The sequence below is a fragment of the Lissotriton helveticus genome, chromosome 5_1 (assembly GCF_964261635.1).
Source record: "Lissotriton helveticus chromosome 5_1, aLisHel1.1, whole genome shotgun sequence".
NCBI classification, from domain to species: Eukaryota; Metazoa; Chordata; class Amphibia; order Caudata; family Salamandridae; genus Lissotriton; species Lissotriton helveticus.
Genome location: NC_136065.1, coordinates 1,940,233,005 through 1,940,245,499, shown reverse-complemented (window position 1 = coordinate 1,940,245,499; position 12,495 = coordinate 1,940,233,005). Strand labels below are relative to the sequence as shown.

Genomic DNA, 12,495 nt, shown 5'->3' with positions numbered 1-12,495 from the left:
TAATGGAGATATGCTGCTATCTCCTTAGCAATTCCATACTGATATAATATACAATTCGTTTAACAAGTGTACCCCAACATTCCAAATAATAATAATTAAGTTTGTAAGGTGCGCAGCTACCTCAGCAGAGGATTGCAGATTCGCAGTGAGAGGAAACCGAGGGGTTAGTCTATGGCAGGGGAAAGAGCCAGGTTTTTAGAGCCTTCCTAAAGGCCTGTTCTGACTCATCATGCAGCGGTAAAAGGGCAAAGTATTTCAGAGTTTTGCAGTTTTCACAGTGAAAGCTCTGCCCCCTATCCTGGCCTTAAGAAAGCGGGGGAACCTTGAGCCATCACAGGTGGTTTTCTCTCCGGGCCCGACTTGCTGATGGATTTGCAATCTCTGCCTCGGGTAACCCGGGCCTTGATCTCTGGTGGTTCTGTAGGCCAGAGTGAGCGCCGTGAAATCAATCCTCCTAATGACAAGAAGCCAGTGGAGGTGCCGCAGATGCAGGGAAATATGATGGCGTAGCAGTACTTTCTCAGTTAATCTGGACGCTGCGATTTGAATTATCTGTAGTCTGCGGACCAGATAACCTGGAAGCCCTAGATATAGGCTGTTAGAATAGTCCAGATGGGAAGTTACCAGTGCATGGACGGTAGTTTTCCTGCAGCCCTCTGGTATGTGGTGACTGAATTTCCTCAACGCTCTTAACTTCCAGAAGCATATGGAGGAGACATGGCGCACATGGGTCATAAAAGAGAGGTCGTTGTCAAATTTAAACCCCAGGTTTCTGGCCGAATCCACCTGGTTAGGTGGTGGGTTCATCTCGGAGGGCCACCATAGAGTAGAGGGTGGTGGTGCGGCCTGACTATAGAATAATAGCTTCTATCACTACCTTGTAGTCTAGAATTAAATTACTTGTTTCCAGTCCCTATTAGTAACTCAACCATGAGCATCACAGAGCTTTCCAACAAAATCCACCTTAAAGTAATTTAAAGGTGCAGATCATGATATAAAAACATTTTCGAAGATCTTGATTTTCTCTTGAAGCAATCACAGGATGACTAAGAAGTAGGCTGTGCGTGCGACCAACCAGACGATACCCGGATCTGGCATCCTTCCTAGCTAAATGATAATGCAAGGAGACTTATCCTAGAGAATACAAGCAGCCAATGGAAACTTTGAAGGAGCCACAGGAATTTAGGACCAATGCTTGTCTGAGTAATGCGAGAAGAATATGCTGAGTACTCAATAAATGTGGCCTATGGTATGGTGTCAAGAAAGAAGCAATTACTTTAGAGATAACAACCTTCAATCCCATTTGAAGTTAAACGGTGACAGGATTCTTATGCATTGTGGTAAAATGTTTTGTGGCCTTGCAAAACTAAAGTGAATAATTTTAGCCTAAAAGCTGATCTTTCTAGTTTATACAAATCCAGCAGTGCACATGGCCTTAGTGTGAAGGATGGTAGTGTCATCAGTATTTTATAGGAATGCCGAATCACTGGCTTTGTCTGGGGCACTTGTATAGCCAGAAGGAAATATTCTTGGAGCGAAGTAAAGGTACATCACCTGCCCTTTTCAAAATAGACCCGGAGCCCGTGGCTAAGGACCAAATGTCAATGTCATTAATTGGCCTAAACAGCACCCCTACAGAAGGACAATATAAATGTGTGGCGTGACATGAGATTGATGTTCATTAACATTCATTTTAGGAAGTTGACAGAGCTTGAACACTTTTGCATAGAAGAATGGTCAAATGTTGCTAACTCTGATTCTGCATAGTTAGTAGAAACCTATCCCATTAGATGTGCAGCTGATAATCTTTACAAAGATTTTTACTCAGCAAGGAAATCTATCCAATCATCATACTTCGGTTTTATATTTTTTAAGTGTTGTATAGTTTAACATTGGAAAAATGTTTCTTTTTCATTGAGAGTGTGGATATGGCATGTAGCGAAGTAGAAATATATGTAATTATCATGAATCTGATGCAGTGACAGAAAATGTGAAAAGTGCAAAGGGGTGTTGACATACTATGCGTTCTGTTATATTTAATACTGCTAGAGAAGGTGCACAGACCATTACAGAGCTGCCTGTACATCATGCAGGGAATATTGCGGAGCACTTTGGCCAGATGTATCAACATTACATTTTGTGAGTCTATAATAGCGAATTTTACCGATTTGCTATTATAGACTTGCAAAATGCAATGTATGTAGGAATCTTCTAATCTTTTGCGATTCCTACATGTTCCTTATTTGCGACTCGCAAGTAAGGAATGGCTTCCCATTCATTCCTATAGGCCAAGAGGCTCATAGGGATGAATAGGAATTGTGTGCGCAATTTGCGAGTACCCAATAGGTACTCACAAATAGCGCACGCAATTTCAAGGATGCAAGGGTTCCTAAAGGACACCCTGTTGCACCCCTAAAATGTGCATGTGTGCACATGTGGCGCACATACATGCCCTAAGCGCACATACATGCCCTAAGGGCATGTATGTGCGCCACATGGCACTTTGAAAAATGCTAAAACATGCTTTTTTCAAGGTAATCGCAAAATGTGCGATTCCTTACAGCAATATCACGATATGCGATGGCTGCTAGAATAGCATTTAGGAGTAGGGTTTTCTTTGTACATTGTACACAGCAAAATTGTGATCGCAAACGCTGAAATTCTGCAAATCTCTGCGATCGCAATTTAGCCTGATACATCTGGCTCTTTGAGCCTTAGAGTTGCAAGCTTTCTTCTGGAAATGTTTCAGTACCTTTCTTGTCGACCCTTGTTTTAGAATGTTGTGTCAATAAATCATTATGATGGCAAAATGAGTTGATAATTCCTGACAAGGTTTCTGTGTTACAGACTCACATGACGGCATGGCAGCCACCGCAACAGTGAGTCCCAGTGAATACCTACAGCCGTCTGCCTGTACCACCCAGGTAAGATCATTGGAGCGATGAGGTCATGAAATGGTTGTAAGATCCTCCCGATGGGCATATAACTAATTTACATGCAAATAAACATTTTGGGAAAATAGCAGGTGTGTTTGGAGAGCACCTAAAAATATGGAGGTGCCTTTTAGCCTGTCAAACAGTAGCTGCTGCAGAGACTAGCGACTCCTAAACAAAATGCTACTACTAAAATATCTAGCCGTGCAAGTATCCTTTTTAGCATGATCTTTTAGTGCCTTGACGCTCAGGCACATTGTGCTTGATAAATTGTTCATTTTTAGGGAACAGGAATAGATGATGAAAAGGGGCTAGTTCAGTTTGGGGTGTATGTAAACATGGTTCTAATGTTAACTCGTAATGCATCTAGTACTGCTTTGTGGAGGTTTGTCCAAGTGCTACTCTAGAATGATCCAAATGTGTTCTAGTTAGTTGAAGTACTATGTTCAGTGTAACCCAAATTATTCCACCACACTTGATCCCAGACTGTCTCTTGTGCAAACCTATAGGGCTGGTGTTGACTTACTGAGACTCCACCCTCCAAGAGTGCCAGAAGTCTGGCTGCAGTTCTTGTGAAATCTCTGCGAAGAACTTCCTCAGTTATTTGGCAGCTTTAACCCTCCTAGAGCTATAGAAAGGGCCTGGTCTCAGTGGCCATACCCTAAATGCTGTTTATTGGTTATGTCTGTAGCCGTTGTCCAATAGACTCCTGCTGACTTCATGACTACTGCTAGTCTCTTCACTTTTGCCAGACCTGTTACTGCTGCCACTTGTCCCTTGTGTCCATACAAATGACTTTGGCAACCATCTTTGACAGCCTTGCTACCACAGTAGATTAAAATTAGTTTATTTGAGGAATAGGTACTTTTATTTTTTTCCTTATTGTGGGTCAGAGGAGGGCTTTTATTACCTCGCCTTTAAAAAAAAATAAAAAATGGGTAAGTCTGTCGGCCTTTGATACCTTACCTCTACGATACTTCTCTTTCCTTGTTAGTGGCATCTTGCACTTTTTAGTTTCCTTGTTGTTAGGTCTTGCTAGACAGTGCAACTGTATATAAGTCCTATTGTTACAGATTCTTTGGTGTCTCACTTTGAGCTACTAGCTGTTTAGTGCATTATTCTGCCTCCTTTGGGGTGCTTGCATTGCAATCTATGAGGGACCATTTTAATCAGAAAGTAACCATATTTTTTTTCTTCACGGTAGCAAGCTTTTAAGGCTTCGGAAGACAACCCAGACCCGTTGGCTTTGCTGATGTTTTTTTTCTTTCATTTTGCTCTTGTCCAAATTCAACTATTTTCGCCCTGCCTTCTTTGTGTAGCCTTTGGCCTGCTTGCATTGAATTGTGTTAAATTATTTGACAAAAATCGCATGAAAAGAAACATTTAGATAATTGGAATTTCATTTGAAGAGTTGGTTGAGACTGGGACTAGCTGGTACTGGTGAACTGTTTAGATCCGATAGCTAAGTCTGACTGTTGCCATTACAAAACAGTCCTGTGACTTTACTGTGTCTGGTCACACTGCAAGACTTTGAATTCTGTCTGTGACTTTTTCTATCCCATCCATGTGGATTTTGCATAGAGCCAGCCAGCCCCCCGCCCCCTGACTACTGTGAGTGTACACCCCAGCCCTGCTCCCATTGGCTGTTTGTACTCACAGCCCGGTTACTACTGCATACCTCCGTTTGAACCTACTGTCCAGTGATTTCTGCATGTGTCTGCAGTGCCAGCCTTGTTACTGCTGCACATTTCCATTAACAGCCCCAACACTACGACTGCTGAAACCCCAGCATCGTCACTGGTGTATCTCGCAATTCACATCCCCAGGCCCTGTGACTGGTGCACATCTCCATTCACAACTCTAACCTTGTTGCTGCTCCACGTCCATTCCTAACCCCTGCTTTGTATCTGCTGCATATCTGCTTTTCCTGCCCTAACCATGCAACTGCTGCACATCTATGTTCATATTTCCAGTCCCACAACTGCTTGGTACCTCCTGTCACATTTCCTGCCTTGTGACTGCAGCATCTTTATGTTCAGAACCACAGACTTTTTAAAATTTCGTTTTTATTAAATGTGGCATTCGTAAGCATTACCGAGAAATTTCCAGTTATGTTGATCAAATTGAAACAATATAATTGGAATCGATCTAATTAATTCCCAATACAGTCATATTTAATATTACATAACAAACAAACTTAAAAATTCCAAACCGATTCAGTTTACAGTTCTCTCCATTTATCTTCCTGACTCTCTCCAGCCCCTCTTCTGTGGAAATGCGCCATCTCTTCATTGTCACTAATGCCAATGAATAGGCCACAGAGGCAATATCTCCCAGCCCTTCTGTTGGGGTATCTCTCGTTCCATAACCGCAAACTTGTCACTGTCGTGTTCCAGTATTGTTACTGCTACAACTGACTGTTGTTCCTACCAGTTAATGTGACTGCTACCTGTGTGCTGTAACACGGATGTGTTTCTGCATCAACAAAGCTAGAAATGTGCTTTTATGGTTTTTAGGTCGAGCCTAGCGCAGCGCACATGCGCTGCTCTGAGAGGCTTCTAGTGAGCACTCCAAACTTCCCCGAATCTTCTCCGTGTGGGTGTGACTCCGCCCATACATTTGATTGGCCTTTGCATGTGGCTTTCATTAATGAAAGCACGCAAATGGGGGTGCATGTCCCACCTATTCTTGAAATGTTCACTCCCATGGTGTTTGAGTCTCGGGAGCGTGCAGCGGCGCGCAGGGTGCCAGCTGCATTTTTCCCTCTTTGTGGCCGTCGTGGATCAGGTTACTAATTAAACATAGCACAGTCTCTTTCACTTTCGCAGCCGCTTTTGTGTGGGCTTGTTTTTAAGGGGGTGAGGGAGGAGTGATGGTAGCTGCCGTACATAAAAATGTCAAATGCCTCGTGATGCACTGTGGTCGCCTGGGCCCCTGTAAACAGAAGCCTCTCCAGATGCCACAGATCCCTTTTCTAAAGCTTCCCGGTTGTGGTTCATGAGAGATTTGAGGCACACTGGGCCTTGCTGTAGTTCATTTCAAATGGCTGTATTTTTTAGAAACATCTTTAATTTTTAACTTAAAAAAACACTTCTCAATGCAACGAGTTCTAGAACTTTACATTTCCACAGTACCTGCCTTCGATTTGCCTCTGAGATGCCCTTGGTGAAGTTTCTATAATTTAATTTTACTGCCGCTGCCCGCTTTATTTTCTTTTTCGGTCTGTTGGGTGCCTTGAGTAAACGCGCGAGGTTAGCAGGCAGTGTATTGACAATAAGACGCTAGTGCGCGACCTTGGAAGGCCCGCTGCCGAGTTCTGCGGTAAATACATTACACAGCACAGGCGGGTTGCCCATAGTGCTTGTTCAGCAGTTTGCATGGGCAGTGGCTGTATAGATTTTCGAATTAGGAAGGAAGGCACTGCTCTTTCCTTTTGCTGGAACAGCTAGTTGATGGTAGACTGAAAATCGACATCAGAACAGATTGTTGAGTCAGTATCTGTTTTGAAAGTGTCTGTTAATGAGTGTAGTGTAGTTCCTATATCCCTGGTAGGCTCTGTGAATTGGAATAATATACACTATAGATTTGACATAAGACTGAGGTCAGTATGTCTCTATCGAGTACATTAAACTTAATTACTTGTGTGTGCCAGCTAACTCAGAGGTCACTAGAAACTTCTCGAATGAACAAGAAGGGATTAGTTTCTGACAACCGCATAAACATAACAACTTTGTTTCCCTTAGAGTCGGAACATAATCTTCAGAGTCGTGGAAACAATAGATAACAGTTTCAATCAGTCAATCGTGCGTGCTTCGTTGCTACAGAGTTGCACAAAAATAGAGAGACAGGTGTTTCAATAAAAGGGTTTATTGAACAGTCTTATTTCTCATGCAAGAGATATGAGCTGCTACAATCGTAAGACAGAATGCGAAGTATAATACGTACAGCGTTAGCAGAACTGTAAAATAATACTGTAGTAGCATGATCTGTAGCTATGACATATTTAAAAATACATACATAAATAACACAGGCTAAAATACTCAACTGGTGCTTCTAAAATAATCCTACCCAGGTGTACCTAACCCAAGTGTAGTACGAGGGAAGAAGTAGGTGCTGTTTTAGCTATAGTTTAGTTGTAGCTAAAGTTTAGTTTGTTTCGCCATGAGTTGCCAAAAGTTTCTCTAGGTTCTAATCAGCTCCATACCTTAGAATGAGAGAGGTTGATATCTCTTTCCCGGGACTCGCCCTGGACTCGATCACTAACACCCCGCAAGGGGAGTCCGAAACACTGGAGCTGGATTCTCGGCGAGGAAAGTCGTCAGTTGGGGACCTGACTTCCTTCGGGACTTGCTGTGGCGAGCTGCGTCGTGCAAGTAGGTAGCCGAACCGCACCATGCCTTGCCATAGCAAGTGAAGGTATATTTATACCTTGAAGGTGTTTAGGAATGCCAGTACTGACGTACAAGTTGGGCATATGAAAGGATTTTGGTTTGAGACTTTTTTTCACTTACCCCTGTTCTTAATTCGGCTGCCTGCAGCTCGCGCCCCTCTCTCCCCTCACTGCACTTAAAATCGCACTAGTGTGCCTCAAAGCACCACCACTTTGGTGGGTCCGGGTCTGGGGGCACTACCTTGAGGGCCATTTTGGATTGGGGCTCTTCCATCCGGCGGCGGCCGCCATCTTGGAGCGGACTCGCGCTAGAGGAAGGACTGGAGCGCCTATTTAAGGCGGTCCTTAGTGGGGCGCTGTACTTTACCATCTGCCACATTGCGGCGCTCGCGCTCTAGCAGCGCTGTGTTATTTTAACTCTCCTCGTTCTGGATTTTGGTTTGAGACTTTTTTTCACTTACCCCTGTTCTTAATTCGGCTGCCTGCAGCTCGCGCCCCTCTCTCCCCTCACTGCACTTAAAATCGCACTAGTGTGCCTCAAAGCACCACCACTTTGGTGGGTCCGGGTCTGGGGGCACTATCTTGAGGGCCATTTTGGATTGGGGCTCTTCCATCCGGCGGCGGCCGCCATCTTGGAGCGGACTCGCGCTAGAGGAAGGACTGGAGCGCCTATTTAAAGTCGCTTCCCCACGCGCAGCGTGACGCGCAGGTTGACGCCCTCGCTTAGCCTGAGTCGTGCCGGAGTCCTGCCCGTCTGCGCCCGTCAGCGTCCCGGAGGCGTCGGGGCGGCGGGGGACCCTGGTCCGGCACTACTCTGGCTGCGATGATTTGTTATTCCTCTGCGTCATTGCGGGGCATGCGGGGCCACTCCAGCTCTTGCCGCTCCGTTTTCCCGGGGTGGTTTCGGGGCAAACGACGCTGTCCGGGTTGCGGCTGGACGCCTTCCTGGACTTGTGCTACAGTTCCTCGCCCGGCAACTGCTGGCGTGAAGCATCTCTGCCTGTTGCTGAACACGAGGTCGGTAGGTCGCCATGCCCTGCACATTCACGATCTTCTGGTCAGGGAGAATCCCTTGTGCTTGCTACTGACGGAAACTTGGCTGGAAGAGGCATCCAATCCGGGCGTCTTCTCAGCTATTCCTCCGATGTATAATATCTTCCGGCAGGACAGAGCTAAGGGCAGGGGAGGGGGAGTCGCGGTTGTGGTGAAAAAGAGCGTCTCTTGCTCAGTGCTTCCCTTGAACTCCATCGGGAATGCCGAGTCGCTCGCCTTTACGCTCAGACTGTCCCCTGGTCAGGCCCTGAAGGGGTTGCTGGTCTATAGACCACCAGGCCCTGTGGGTTCCTTTTTGGAGGATCTGCAGACAGCCGTCTCGGAGTTGGCGCTGACCTCACAGCACTGTATTGTGGCCGGTGATTTTAATTTCCACCTTGATGTGGCGGACGACCCTGATGCGGCCAAATTGCTGGATGTTACATCTCCGCTTGGTCTTATACCGTGCGTGTCAGGGCCAACACATGAGAAGGGGCATACCCTGGATCAGGTGTTTTCATCTGTGCCACTCACGGAGGTTGACACCCTGCAGATGCTCTGGACTGACCACTGGTTGATCAGTTTTTCGGTGTTGGAATGTGCACGCCCGGATCACAGAGCGCCTACCGTGCTCAGACCGGTCTCGAGAGCGTTGCATAGAGTGACACCCGACATGCTAGAGCAGGCGCTGCTGGATCACCCCTGTCATCTTTCGGGTGATTTGGACAGCGACACGGAGACTCTGCAGCGATGGCTCACCGATAGGCTTGACGATCTTGCCCCTAAGGCAGCCCCCCGGTCCACGGTGGCACGGCAATCTGCACCGTGGTTTACGGAGGCGCTTCGTGCGGCTCGGAGCCAGTGCAAGGTGGCCGAGAAGGCCTGGCGCCTTTTGTATGATGGGGAGGCCAAACTCGCCTATAAGGCCGTGGTGAAGGCCTACCATCGGGACATCCTTGGTGCCAAGAGGGACTATCTAGCTAGGAGGAGCGAGGCATCTGCGAACTCCTGTAAGGAGATCTTTAATATTGTGAGGGAGTTTACGATCCCCAGCTCCCATCCGCCCCCACCAGCTTCGGCGGATGCTTGGGCTTGTGATCTTGCTGGTTTCTTCACAAATAAGATCAAGGCTATTCAGGCCACCTTCGTGGAGGGACCGGACGGAAGCAGCACTGTGAGGGCGGACTGCAGACTACCGCATATATCTGCGGCGGTGCTCTCCGACTTCCCTGCTGTTTCCAGTGATGCCTCCCGGACGCTGCTGGCCAATCTTAAATCTGGCTCGCCACTTGACCCCTGCCCCGCCAAATTCTTGGCCGGGATGGCGGCAGTGGTGAATCCACTGGTCAACTCCATCCTCAATGCCTCCCTGAGGGAGGGAAGGGTCCCCAGTTCTTGGAAAAGAGCGATGGTGATCCCCCTCCTAAAAAAACCGGGTCTCGACACCGAGGCTTTGGCGAATTACAGGCCAATCTCGCTTCTACCAGCGCTGGCGAAGATAACGGAAAAACATGCCCACGGTGTTCTGTCAAGCTTTCTGGAAGCTAATAATCTGCTCCATCCATCTCAATCGGGTTTCCGCCCTAACTTCAGTACGGAAACGGCTCTGTTGGAGGTTACTGAGATCATTAGGGAGACCCTGGATGTCGGCGGTAGGGCCATGCTGGTCATGTTAGACCTTTCGGCGGCTTTCAACACCGTCCCCCACAAGGCGCTTTTAGCCAGGCTTTATGACATCGGCCTTAGGGGGACGGTGCTCAGGTGGTTTACTTCTTTCCTTGAAAGCCGCCGCCAGACGGTCTGGGTCTCCCAGAGTTCCGCCGAGATGCCGCCATTGGGAGTTGGGGTTCCACAGGGCTCTGTGTTGAGCCCCACGTTATTTAACATCTTTGTCCCCTTTGGTGGCCTTGGTGGAGGCTTACGGGGTCCAGATCGTCTCTTATGCCGACGACACGCAACTCCTCTTCACATGCGGGAAAGACCAAGAGTTTGATGGAGAGAGAATCCGGGACTGCCTCGCACTGGTCTTCGACTGGTTCCAGCGGAACAGTCTGAGGGCCAACTCGGGCAAGTCTGAGATTTTATTTTTTGGTTGCGTTGTCGATCCGGAGTGGCAGCATTGGTGGCCGTCTGACATGAACCCTCCAGCACAGTCTTCCTTGGCGGCCAAAAATTTGGGCGTCAAGCTTGACAACCAGCTGTCGCTACGAATTCACATTCTCGGCCTGGCCGGCACCTGCTACGGAATCCTGAAAATGCTCCGCAAATTTTTGCCCTTGCTGTCTGAGGAGCACAGGAGGATTACTGTGCAGGCTCTTGTCGGCTCAAGGCTAGACTATGCCAATGCCCTCTTTCTTGGCCTCCCTGATTACCTGGTCCAGCGCCTTCAGGTGGTGCAGAACTCTGCTGCCCGGGCGATTTTTGGCCTAGGCAGACGAGCTCGAGCTTCCGGGCTTCTTCAGACGCTTCACTGGCTCCCCATCAGGAAGCGGATCCAGTTCAAATCCCTGACCCTGATGCATAAAGCTCTGCATGGATCAGGGGCTGGATATTTGCAACGGAGACTGACTTTTTATCGTCCAGTCCGCTCTCTCCGCTCGGAATCCCTCTTTAAAGCTGTGGTTCCCCAGGTGAGGAAGGCCCGTGCTGGAGGGCGGTCTTTCAGTTGCAGAGCTCCCCAGCTTTGGAACCTGCTTCCACTTCCACTCCGTAGCACTGCCAATTTGCTCCAGTTTAGGAAGGGCCTGAAGACCTGGCTTTTTAATTCTTAGTTTGTTGTTACTGCCTATTGCTTTTATTATTTTTCTCTGATGTCTTCTGTTTTTAGCTGTGTTGTGTTATTTGACTCTGAGCTGCTGGTGGAAAGCGTCGGGACACTCTTGCTGAGTAGCCGTACGCTATATAAAAGCTACATAACATAACATAACATAACATAACATGAATGAACCCCTAAGGAATAGATATTCATGCATAATAAATGAGTTCTTGGAGAAATCAATATCCAGGCAAGGGGAAGTCGTAAAGGCTTATGAGTCTGGTTTTCCAAGAACTCGTTGTGACGAAGAGGATCGGATGTAGTTGACCATGCCTGTACTTGGTTAGTATGAGCAATGCCTAAATAGGGGCTGGATTCCTATGCCTAAATAAGGCCAATGTGAATTGTACCTATATAAGGGCATGAATCGGGAAATCTATACACGGTATCTAAATCGACACACAACACCCACTCCACTTTCGTATGAACGACATTACTAAATCCTAAACATGTTAAACATATCTCAAATATATCTACACACGAAGTGCTAAAAACATGTAAAAAACATATTTCTAAAAATGCATTTAAAATGTTGCTGTACTCATTAAAGCAATGCTTCATTCTAAGCATATGTTGACATTTGAATGCTAAATGAATGAATCAGAAAAATATACATTTATGAAATGGCTCCTAAATACAGAAGAAAAAGGGCCGAAACCATTTCATGTGATATTACATAAAACTGTTTGTGGACAAGGTCATATATTGTCTCTGGAAGTATTCAAATAATTCTGTTCAATATGAAAAGTTCTACTATAAGCAGATTACTTGTGCCAAAAATGAAATCATCAAATTTGGAGAAAAAAAAATTAATCATAGGAAAAAGTTCCAAAGTTAGGTTAGTACCTTGTTTTGAAAAATGAAGCTCAAATTCATAGTCTCTCAGTACACTGTGTGTCAAAATCAAAAATGAGTGTCAGGGCTTAGAGAAAACATGACATCTTATATTTCTGTAGACAAAAAGTGAATTGGGTGTCAATGGTGATTTGGCTTGCAATATCGCAGCAGTAGGAGCAAAAATAATATCCCTGCAACGAGTCCCAGAAGTAGGGGCACGAAGTTTGGAATGATGCCGAGGAATGCTTGAAAAGGTGCTAACAGTCCGGAAAACACGGTCTTAAATACATGTACAATACCGCTCGTATCAGACATTTTAAAGATACATCCCAGCATTTCTGAGAAATGTATAGGGTAGTTTGTATTCAAAAGGGCATGAATCTCGGCAGAAGTCCTTGCGACTTGTAGATCATAGGTGTCTTTGGCCGAGGTCAGTGGCACAGTTTTTTGCAGAAGAATGGCTTTCATTCTGCTTCGAGTATCGATTC

General features: G+C 46.4%; 1 protein-coding gene across 1 annotated transcript in view; it reads left to right on the top strand.

Moving 5' to 3' along the window:
* Window positions 1–12,495, top strand: part of SP2 (Sp2 transcription factor) — a 188,581-nt gene that overhangs the window by 42,316 nt on the left and 133,770 nt on the right. Inside the window, exon 2 of the mRNA XM_078645580.1 lies at window positions 2,848–2,924. Coding sequence (XP_078501706.1) covers window positions 2,848–2,924 — 77 coding nt within the window. The remainder of the gene's footprint in view (window positions 1–2,847; window positions 2,925–12,495) is intronic.